At 43.8% G+C, this 12202-nt stretch overlaps 1 protein-coding gene across 1 annotated transcript; it reads left to right on the forward strand.

Annotated features, from left to right (window-relative positions):
* The first annotated feature begins 3281 nt into the window (after positions 1-3281).
* Positions 3282-6249, forward strand: LOC112138189 (odorant receptor 131-2). Its single transcript, XM_024260758.2, has 2 exons — positions 3282-3600; positions 5457-6249. The coding sequence occupies exons 1-2, from the start codon at positions 3451-3453 to the stop codon at positions 6222-6224; spliced, it is 918 nt and encodes a 305-aa protein (XP_024116526.2). The 5' UTR covers positions 3282-3450; the 3' UTR covers positions 6225-6249.
* The last annotated feature ends 5953 nt before the right edge of the window (positions 6250-12202 follow it).

Consider the following 12202-nt stretch of genomic DNA (forward strand, 5'->3'; position numbering starts at 1 on the left):
ATTTTAGTGGACTTTGCTAGCTCTTTACAACAGAGTTTGCTACAGGAGAGCTCACTAGCTTGATACAGCGGAGCTCACTAGCTTGATAGAGCGGAGGTTGCTAACTCGCTACAATGACCCTTGCTACAGTGGAATTCGCTAGATTTTTACAGCGGAGCTAACTACAGCAGAATTCACTCACTTGATACAGCGGAGCTTGCTAGCATGCTATGAGGTCCACCAGGAGGCATAGACGTAGCAAGACAACCACTGAGTGCCCACCTAAGCTAATGTGGGCAAACATGCAGGGCCATCAACAGAAACTGCAGACAAACCAAATTTGGGCCGTCATTTTCTGCCCACTTTTAAACCGTATGGGGTCCACTAGGTCTTGCTGGATGGAAGGTAAAAAGACAGCAAACTCCACCTTCACTTGAAGGACTCATTTAGTATGATTCATCTTCTTCATCTTTTTCCCTTTCGGGGTTGCGGAGGTGCCGGAGTCTATCCCGGTTTCTTATGGGCGAAGGCGGGGTTCACCCTGGACAGGTCGCTAGTCTGTCTCAGGGCCTCAATCACACACACATTCACTCTCACATTCACACCTAGGGGTAATTTGAGTCACCAATTAACCTATGAAGCATGTTTTTGGACGGTGAAAACCCACGCATGCACGGGGAGAACATGCAAACTCCACACAGAAAGTTCTCAAATCCCCCAGCCGGGATTTGAACTGGGGCAAGAGCGCTAACCACTGCACCACCGTGCAGCCATCATTTAGTTTGATAAACTACAAAAGCACAAAAGTCACCGCAGACCAGTGATGCTGGTCAGCGTCATGGATGCTGACGAGAGGGGCCGGACGTGTCCTGATGGGAGGGTCTGCATCACCTTCTGCTCTGTTCATGATGAGAATGTGGTGGAAGATTTTATTTTCTGGAGAATCTCTTTCTTCTTGGCCCAAAAGTCCCTTCCTCAGATGACTCGAGTCCTCATGAAGGAACTCTTCTGAGTAAGCCAGAACCATCTGGTGGTCATGTGGTTCCCCAAACAGGCGTATTGTTGAGCCAAATGTTCTCCTTCTCAGCTACTTCCAGGAGTCCTCCTCTGTGCTCCTCCTAGTTGAGATGATGCCTCGTTGAAGGCCCATCTGGGATCTCCACTGGTTCTCAGACTTGAGATGAACTGCTTCTTTTCTCCTGGATTCATGTCAGTCTGTGGTTAAGAGTTTGGATTTCTCCCAGTTTGTGGAGGAGTGGGGGATGAGAGTCAAGCAGACGGTTCTGATCCACATGGATGGGTTTCCTGTGGAGTTCTATTTGCTGGTTACTCTCTTTACCTCCATGGACTCCACAGTCCAGGAAGGTCAGCTGGTTGTTTTTAGAGTTCTATGGTGAATTGAAGGTTCTCTGTGAAGATCTGGACCTGCTGGGTTCTGATCTTCACCTAGTTGTCATCCTCATCTGCACCCGTCTGGTTCCTACCGTTATGCCCCAATTTGTCTAGGGGATCTGGGGCCTAACATAAAGTTAAATTAAATGAGAAGTGTAACAAAACACAACAAAAGTCTCCATAAAAAGTTAACACAATTTATTTACATGAACAAAATAACCAAACATAACTAAAAGTGAAGCAAAAGGCTTCAGGGTGAACCAAGGCCAAAATAACAAACAAAATCCCAACTAACTCAACCCAGGGAGCTTACCTGCAAAAGAAACAGTAAAAGAACAACAAACACTAACCTCCCTGGACTAACATAAACAGGAGAAAACATTTACTAAAGAAAATGGCAGTTCACCCCTACAGCTTCACTTAAATCAAACCAACACTAAACACAGAACACAGAGTGGGACCTAACACAAAACACCAAAGAAACTACAAAAATGTGCACAAATTAAAGCAGGTTGAGAAGTTCACTGAGCTGCAGTGGAGACAGGTTGCAGCCCAGCTCCCTTCCCGTGGTCCATGTGGTGCTTTTGAAGGCTCCCCTCCTTCGGCCTCGACCAATGGGGAACCACACCTCCAGCACCACACCTGAAACAAATCAACAGAAAAACACACAAACAAAGATCCACAAAACACAAAGAAGTCCCACTTTGACAAAAATCCACAGAACCAAAAGAAAATACAAAATACGGCCACAGCCGTAACACCTACTGATATCGGTCCACCCCTCACCAAATGTTTGTTATTGTTCTCTGATGTTATTGCATGTTCTCTGGTGTTTGTTGGATGATGTTTGTTGATGTGTTCTAACTAAACTTTTCTCCACATTTATCAAACAGGTTTAAACTTCTGAACATTCAGACGTTCAAACTCTCTTGAGAGAAGCAGCAAACATCCATCGCTGCCGCTGTGACAGCTGGTTGTTTATCACCTGTTGAGTCCACCTGTAATTCATGCTGTCTGAGAGCAAAGCGCTGCAGCAACTTAGAGGAGAAAATCTGGTTTACAGAAACTGTGTGACACAAAACACACAACAGCAACACACTGTGCAACACCTGGGGATGAGGGGGGGAGTGGGGGGTGTTACACACCTTAAAACAGGCCGAGCTTCTCTGGAGGAGAACCTTCAGACCTACAGGTTGAAGCAGAGAAGGTAAACTTCTGCTCTGTGGCTGTCATGAAGGATCATGTGATGAAGCAGGAATGTTTACGGTGAATATCTGGACCACCAGTGTTCTGTAGGACTCCTGAACCAGAGCTGCTGTTTTTCCTTAAGACCTTCAAGTTTTTTTCATCACATGAAGATAAAAAACTTCAACCATCCAGGATTGGATCACATTTGGAACTCCTTGACTTTCATATTTGCGACATCTCCTGACCTTCTGCAGGTACTTGAGAGTAAATCTGGTTTAAGACCATGTTGGGTTTGGACCTCTTTCTATAGTTCAGTTCAGCAGCTGTGGGTCTGTGATGAGGTCTGGTCTGCAGGTCAGGAGGAAGACTTCCATCTCAGTCAGATGTTCTTCACGTCTGTAGTTAGAAACCAGAATTTTGACCGTGAAATCTTAAATCTGTCCTGAGAAGTGCTGAGCTGCTGCTGTTTGTGTCAGAAGGAGATCTCTGCTGCACTAAAATGGGAGCAAAGATTCCAGAAGCTTCAGCTGGAGGAGAAACCAGCAGAAGCAGCTGAGCAGTGAGGAGCCCGACTACAGACAGGTGAGCATCGAGACTGAGCTGAAGATCTGCTGCTGTTTGATGAGGATCTATTTCTGGATCTGGTGGATAAGCAGACGCTCAAGATGAAACAGAAGTTCATTGATCTGCAGCTGTATTTGTTCATAATCCCAACAAATCCTGATCCTAGCCGTCTTTAGTCCACCTGAACTCTTGCTGCAGTTTGCAAATGTTTGCTTTGTGTTTCTGGTTCTGTCTCAGACTGAACGGCGTTCTTCGGTTGGATGACTTCTGTGAATCACATTGATAGTTCTACATGAAATATCTGAGGACAGCTTCGTTCCTTAAGAGATGACTTCTGCAGCGCTCAACGTGACGTCTGTGGTTCGGTATCCGGACCCCTTCAGCAAAGCCGTGGCCAAGAACGTGATGGTGGTTGCTGTCGGCATCACCATCGTCTACATCAACGCCAGTCTCATTCACACCTTCTCCAAACACCAGGTGGGTGTTCACTAATCCCCTCAGTCATCTGCCGCTAAAGTTAAAACTGTGTGAGACTCAAAGGAAATCTGAAGAAAAGAACAGAAACTTCTGACTATTTAAAACAGGCAGTGAGACAGGTTTCTACATAATGATCTATGTTTCTTTTTTGTTTGTCCCTATTAAATAAAAACACAGTGGATTCTGCAGAAGCGTAATCTCCATCGGTGCTGGAGTGAAACCAAACTCACCACCCAAAAAGATAGGATTGAAATGAAAGTTCAAAAATGTTTCCACATCAAGATAAGTCTATATTTATGAAAAAAAACCCTGAAGTTCAGAGAAGAAACTGTTTGTTCTAAGACAGGGGTGGGCAAAAGTCTTCACTTGGAGGCCACAAAGGATTCTAAAATTTAATATAAAAGGACCAAACCAGAACCAGAAGCCTGGGAGGTTTTGGGAATCATAAGAGGCAGAAACAACATCAAATCTGGATGAAAACATGCTTTCACTTGGAGTAAAACTGTGACTTTACTCCTCTCTTAGTGCCGATTGCACTAATGGTTTGATGTTGTTCAGGGACCACTGTAAACTTTGAGGAGTGTTATGTTCATGTGGTGTTGGAATGATGGGAAAAAGGACTGTCCGACCTCAAAAGACCTCAAACAAATGACAATTCCTCCAACACCACAGAAATGCAGATTCACTTCCTGCACCTAAACAATGGTCAATGTATTTTCAGTGCCATCTACAAGGGAACAACACAGTTATAAGGAAAATAAAGCAAATATGGTGAGAATTTATTACCATTCAGTATACATGTGTCAAAGTCGAGGCCCTGGGGCCGGATCCGGCCCTCGGGTGATGCTATCCGGCCCTCCAGATCATTTTATTTTATTGTTATTAGTGGCCCGATGTTCTCTTGCGCTCATTTCTAACTTGAATAATTTTGACAAAATATATTTTTATGGAGAGTAAAATATTGGAAGTTATTTAAGGTTTAAGTTGATTTATTCTGGAATAACATTCCTGCCTTTTTATTATTCATAATTTGTTAAAAAGTTAGAGTTTTAATGTTTTAAAAATTGTCTTTCTCCTAGCTTTTTGGACAATTTTGGTATTTACTAAGATTTGTTAGGCTGTTTTGAAGTTTAGCTAATATTTCAGCTACATGCTAGCTGTTTTGGCTAACCTAAGTTTTTCTTTTATTTGTTTTATTTTCTTTTTTGTTGTTTTTTTAGGCTAATTTGGCATTTAGCTAATATTTTAGCTGGCTACCAGCTTCAGCGTTTTCAGCTATCAATTTCAGCATCTTCACACTAGCATTATCACAGGTAATGCTGTATATCTAGTTCATAATTATGTTAAAAAGTTGTGGTTTTTATTTTTTTTTAAATGTAGTTTTAGACTTCAATAAACGTTTATCCTGTTCGGCCCGTGACTTAAGATGTGTTTTGGATTTCGCCCGCTTGTGTGATTGAGTTTGACACCCCTGAGTTAAATGGGCCGGTTGAATAGTTTAAACAGTGGTTTATCCACTGCTGTTCTGGAGCATCTTCTCTTGAAATCCTGTTTGATTTTACTAAAAGCTTAAAAAAGTATGTGAACTTTTTTTTTTTGGCAAAACTGAATGTTTTTGAAATTCAGAATATAGCAGTTAATGCTGATATTAAAGCGATTCATCCAGTTGTTTACGTTCAGAGTAGAGTTTATGCAAAGCAGCCGTTCTCAGACGAGGATGTCTGAAGGTCCGGAACTCAAACCCAGAAGCAACTAAACTCCAGGTCTCGAGGTCTGCATCCTGCTGGGTTTGCAGAACCCTACCTAAAAACTGAAGCTGTATAAGGTGGAATAAGGTGTGTGAACTTTTCCTGCAGATTTTCTACATGAATCCTCGCTACATCCTTTTCATTCACATGGTGGTCAACGACATGATCCAGCTGATTCTGGCCATCTCCTTGTTCGTCATCAGCTACACCATCAGACAGCTCAGCGTTTCCATCTGCAGCATCCTGGTCCTGGTCACCCTCTTCACCAGCGAAAACACGCCTCTGAGCCTGGCCTGCATGGCGGTGGAGTGCTACATCGCCGTCTGCATGCCGCTCCGCCACGCTCAGATCTGGACCATCAGAAGAACGCATTTGTTAATTGGGTTCATGTGGATGACCAGCTTGGTGTCCGTCCTTCCTGATCTGTTCATAACTTTGGCCACAGAGCCGCTGGAATTTTATCATTCCCGAGTTTTTTGTGTCAGAGAAACCGCCTTCCCAAATCCGATCGCCATCAAGAAGAGGGACTACACCTATTATGTGTATCTAGTCATAGTTTGGCTCATTATCTTTTACACGTACTTCAAGATCCTGTTCACTGCAAAAACAGCCAGCAAAAGCTCCAAGAAAGCCAGAAATACGATCCTGCTGCACGCAGTTCAGGTGTTGCTGTGCACCACCACGTACGCAGCCCCCCAGCTCAACGAGTTCATCCTGAAGACGTTCCCAAAGGATCAGGCGGACTCGCTCTTTGCTAGCTTCATCATTGTGCAGATCCTGCCGCGCTCCATCAGCCCCATCATCTACGGTGTGAGGGATAACACCATGAGGAAGTACCTAAAAAGGTATTTGTTATGTAACGTCAGAGCACCTTAAGAGGCAGTTTAAGGTGGTGCAGCTGATTCTGTCCTACAACAGACAATCGCTCTTTAATCTGCTCTTCAATCAGTGTGTGGTTTCCAAACATGAGACGACTGATTCCTGTTTATACTTGCATGTGTTATTCTTGTTCATAGTCCTAAAAATAAAAATCCAAAATGTTGATTAAAAGTTTGGTGTTTGCTGACAGACTTTTCATGTTCTCCTCACACTCGTGCGTTCTCTTCGTGCACTGCGGCTTGCTCCCACAGTCCAAAAGCAGCATCTCTAAGCTGTATCTAGGAGTGAATGTGTCAGTGAAAACATTCTCATTCCCAAGTCATCACATATTGACACTTGGTTGGTGTTTTGGGAGACCCCAACTTGTCATGTTTTTATGTGCTGGTTCATTCATGCATCTTCTTAAGCGTTTGTCTCTTTGGGGTCACGGGGTTGCTGGAGCCTAACCCGATGGGTGAAGGCAGGATACACTTCTAATCTTCTTCGCGCACGAAGACCTCAAGGCTGAACTGTCCTCCGTGACCTCAATGCTGCCTCGCCAGTTTCAAAGCTCACCGGGTGAACCCATGGAGTTGGGCTCCACGCGTCTGACACCTGAAGAAAGAGGGAGACGCATGCGTGAGAACTTATGTCTGCACTGTGGGAGCCCTGGCCATCTACGCACATCCTGCCCCGACCGTCCCATCAAACGGTCGGGGGGGCCGGTGAGTGAGAGTTTTCCTCCTTTTGAAATTCCCATCACGCTAAAGAAGTATAAAAACCACAGCTAGGATAGATTCAGGGGCAGCTGGAAACTTTATTGATTTGGCGTTTTCCCATGCTAATGCCATTCCTCTGCTTTCCTGCGAACCACGGGTGGCAGTCTCTGCTCTAGATGGTCATCCTCTGGGCTCCGGAAGGATCAAGTTTCTGACACCGGACATCCACCTCAACATCCAGGACAATCATCTTGAGGTCATCCCCCCCTTTGCCATTGACCCTCCTCACTGCGCCGTCATCCTGGGTCTGCCTTGGCTCGAAACCCATGACCCCACCATCATCTGATCGTCCAAAGAACTCTCCTTCAAGTCTAATTCCTGTCGGAACCATCACCCGAGCCATTGAAACGCTGCTCCTCAACGGCTCTCATTGCGTCAAGTCGCCTCCGCCAAGGTTGCCGAGTACGAGTCTGTCAGCACCCGTGACTTCCTAACTCCACAGTACGGGATCTCCGAGAAGCATTCAGCCAGCGTTCCACACAACCTCTACCGCTTTTCTGGGTTATGTCATTAGCCCTCAGGGGGTCGCCATGGATCAGGGTAAAGTCGATGCGGTTGTACAATGGGCAAAGCCCAAAACGGTGAAGGAACTACAACGCTTTCTGGGCTTTTTTAGTTTAGTTTAGTTTATTTTTTAGAAAGGGGACAATGCAATTTAAAACAAAACGCATGATTAAAAATTAAACATGGTTTTAAAAAAGCCAGAGTTAGCCAAGAAGGCTATTTTCCATCTGTAGTCCCCTGGTGAGAATGTTAACAGAACGTTAAAAGACAGTAACAGAAGACAAGTAAACAATAAAAGAGAAAAAACGTACACCTCAGGCTACTAACATCTAGAGAGAACAACAGCTGTAAAACACAAGAAAAGACCTTACACTACATATAGATACACACAGCTGAAAAGGGACAAGACAGCACAGTAAGACATATCACAATAGGGACACTTTTTAGTGTCGGCACCTGTAGGTGTCAGTGAGGTATTTTTTCAGTTTTTTTGTGAAATCCTTGCATGTGGTGGATTGTCTGATCTCCTCAGGTACTGAGTTCCACTCTGCAGCACTCCTCACTGACCAGGCCGACTGGCTGAAAGCGCTTCTGCGCAACGGGATAAGACAGTCCCCTCTGACAGAGCCCCGAGTAACTCGTTCTGAGTCTTTTCTTCGGTTGACAAATACTGAAAGGGGATCTGGAGCTAAGTTATGTACCACCTTAAACATCAGCCCAATGTCCATGAATTTGTGAAGATTGTCCCAGTTTAAAACACTATGTTTTTTAAAAACAGCACAGTGATGATAGTGCCTCGGTTTTTTGTCCAGAACCTTAACAGCTTGCTTATACAACACCTCTAGCGGTTTCTTTACACTTTGCCCAGCCTGGGACCATGAGGTTATACAGTAATTAAAATGACTAAAAATCATTGAGTGTAAAAACATTTTTGCAGCTTCAAGGGACATTTCATTTCGTATCGACCGGTAATTTAAAAGATTGAACTTGATCTTTTTACACAATTTTTCAATGTGGGTTTTAAAGGATAATTGTGAATCAATCGTTAAACCAAGATACTTGAAATGCCTGACAATCTCTATCTTTTCTCCGTTAATTTCTATATCGGGGTCAGGTGATGCTCTGTTTGTCTTACTGAAGTACATGCCCACAGTTTTAGAAATATTCAGCTCAAGACAGGACTCCTGCAACCAGCTTCCAACACACGACATCGCTTTGGCGAGTTTTGCAGCAACAGCGGTTTTGGAGCGACCGTGAACAAAGAAAACTGTGTCATCCGCATACATTATGCATTCAGCTTCGGGACACACAGAGGGCAAATCATTAATGTAGAGACTAAATAAAAGGGGGCCTAATATGGATCCTTGAGGAACCCCAGAAATAAGCTTAAGGGAACCAGAACTGCAGTTGTTAATTGACACTGTTTGTCTACGATCGTGCAGATAGGATTCAATCCAGCTCACTGTATTGTTGGAAAAATTAAACTTTGAAAGTTTGGTGAGAAGAACAGAGTGGTTTACTGTGTCAAAAGCTTTCCTGAGGTCCAAAAAAACTGCACCTACGAATCCACCCTTATCAAGGAACAGTTTTACTTTTTCAACAAAAAGGCATGTAGCCATCTCAGTGGAATGTTTGGGTCTGAAACCAAATTGCCTGCTATGAAGAGAAGGGGAGCTGCTATTAAGAAAGTGAACCATCTGCTCTGCCACCCATTTTTCTGCAACTTTGGACACAACTGGAAGAATACTAATTGGTCGGTAGTTATTTAGAAGAGACGGATCACCAGATTTAAAAACAGGAGTAACAATAGCAGATTTCCAGGCATTTGGAAAGTGGCCACAGGAAACAGAAATGTTTATAATTGAAGCAATATGAGGGGCGAGTACTGTGCTCAAATCTTTGAGCATGTATGTATCCATTCCCAAAACGTCCTTTGCTTTAGATGGTTTGAGAGATTGAATTAGATCATTAACTTCAGAGACAGTAATATTTGCGAGGGAAAAGGATGGCAGTCTAGATGGGGCTGAATAATTCCTTTCTTGCCTTCCTGGAAACCCGTTAGAAATATCAGACACAGATTCAATAAAATAATTGTTAAAAGCATCAGCCATGTCTTTAGATTTTGTCATTATTTTTCCATCTAACTGAATTTGTAATGGTTTTGCTTTTTTAGTATTTTGGTTGCCCAGTAGATTTTTAATGTACTTCCAGGTTGTTTCCGGATTTCCCTTTGCATTATTCAATGCGGTTATGAAAAAGTTTGCTTTAGATTTCCTTATTTCTTTCACAACCTTATTTCTCAAGGAGACAAACTGGTGTCTGTTTTGCCCTGATTTAATGGACAGCTTTAAGCATTGATCACGTTCTTTCATCAGTTTTAAAATAGATTTGTTTAGCCAAGGAAGTCCATTCTTTTTAGCTTTTAGTTTAATTATCTGTGAAAATTGTTTGATAGTTTGTTGTATTTTGCTAGTAAATCTTGAACAGTCCTCGTCTAAATTTCTGCCTAGAATTAACTCATCCCAATTTACTTCTTGGATTGAGTCACAAAAGTTTTGTTGTTCTTGTTTTGGTATTCCCTGAAATTCAGTAGTTGACAGGGGTCTGAAACGTTTTTTATTTAACTTTCGTGTGACCATTATTAAATTGTGATCAGACAGTCCTGTTAGCATATTGTAGGCCTTCAAGATTCTTTCTGGCCTATTAGTAAAAACAAGATCAATCTGAGTACTAGAGGAATTTGTAATCCTTGTGGGGCCTTTAATTACCTGGTTCATATCCATAACATCCATAACTCTTTTCAGTGATTTCCTAACTTTGTTAACCTCCCAGTTTATGTTCAGGTCACCCATAATTATAACCTCTTTTGCGTGGTTAAGTTGTTTCAATAAATGTTCCAGTTTCTCATAAAAATCTGCATTTTCTGAGGGGGGCCTATAAATGACGATAAGAGTAAACGACATTTGTTGTGACAAAGAAATTGTTAGCCCGAGAATTTCTACACCATTTTCATCTGTAAAATGAATCTCATTACAAACAAAAATATCTTTAGCATAGATCATAACACCTCCTCCCTTTCCACCCTGTCTGTCTTTTCTGAAAAGATTATACCCAGGTACATGTAATATTGCAGTGGGTGAAGATTCATGGAGCCAAGTCTCAGATTGGCAAAGAAAGTCAACATTTGAGTTGGAAAGGAGGTGATGAACCTGTTCACTTTTGGATGAGAAACTTCGTATATTTAAGTGTGCACAAAGGATGCCCTTTGGCTTATGTGTTGAGTCCCATATCAGCTTAGAGTTATTGACAGTTTGAAACACCCCAAGTTAACGATGTTTTAATATTGCAGGATTTAGCAACCTCCTGTTTCTTTTATTGACGTTGGGATACAACATTGAACTGCTAACCAGCTTCTCAGGAAAAACATCTCCACTTATCATATGGCTCCCACAGGAAGGCAGAGGACAAGTTTTAGACCTACTTGGGGATCTGGTGGGACTCTGATGTGTACAGGTCAATGAAGCTGTTGTAAACTGTGGAGAGTGAGACAGCAGTAGTGGATGCTCAGCTGGTGGTAGTAGAGATCCAGCCAGAACAGGAGATGACCCAGGTGGTGGTGGAGGAGATGACCCAGGGGGAGATGGAGACAGCAGAAGAGATGGTCCAGGTGCTGGTGAAGGAGATGATCCAGGTGATGGTGGAGGAGATGATCCAGGTGATGGTGGAGGAGATGACCCAGGTGGTGAAGGAGATCTGGCCCTGAAGAGCGGATATCCAGCTAGCAATGGTGGAGGCCTGGCTAGCAAAGGTGGATGTCCAGCTACCAGTGGTGGAAGCCCAGGTAGCAGCAGTGGAGGCCTGGCTAGCAGTGGTGGAAGCCCAGCTAGCAATGGTGGAGGCCTGGCTAGCAAAGGTGGATGTCCAGCTACCAGTGGTGGAGGCCCAGGTAGCAGCAGTGGAGGCCTGGCTACCAGTGGTGGAAGCCCGGGAAGCATTGGTGGTGGCCTGGTTATCAGAGGTGGAAGCCCGGCTAGCAGTGGTGGTAGGCCAGCTAGCAGTGTTGGATGTCCAGCTGGCAGTAGTAGCAGCCCAGCTAGCAGAGGTGGTTGTCCAACTAGCAGGGATAGCATCTACACTTGCAGCGTTGTAGGGCATAGATAACCACATAATGGAGATGAAGGGCCAGAAAACAGGGCTTGAGCTGACATTGGTGCTGTCCTGGCTGGCATTAAGGGTAGCCAAACCAGTAGAACTGTTGGTTGAATTGTCTGGTTTGTTAGCCTGGCTGCACAGAGTGAAGGCTCAGTTGGCAATGATGTCAACCAAGCAGACTGTGGTGAAGGTACAGCTGCCTCGGGCCCCGGGTTTAGTTCAACATCACCAGCCAAAATGAGTATCAGCAGGAGATTAAAAACACCCAGAAGGGGTTTTCCTGTAACAGCATGACCCTGCTCACCTTGGGGAGGCCTGGCATGGCCATGGTCCAATATACTAGTGCATAGCATGTGTTGACTCCATCTTGCAGGACACAAGGTTGAAGCACCCCCTTTTTTTGAACAGGTAGAGCTTAGCAGAAGGTAGAGAATTATCCAGACAACAATGGAATAGGTCGAAAGCACAATTCACTGTTGAATTTGCTTTTTGGGTGATCCTTTATGAGGTCTTTTAAGATGACACACAGGACTAGACTGATTGTGTGTCTGCACCACAGCA

This window comes from Oryzias melastigma, unplaced genomic scaffold, assembly GCF_002922805.2.
Source record: "Oryzias melastigma strain HK-1 unplaced genomic scaffold, ASM292280v2 sc00916, whole genome shotgun sequence".
NCBI classification, from domain to species: domain Eukaryota; kingdom Metazoa; phylum Chordata; class Actinopteri; order Beloniformes; family Adrianichthyidae; genus Oryzias; species Oryzias melastigma.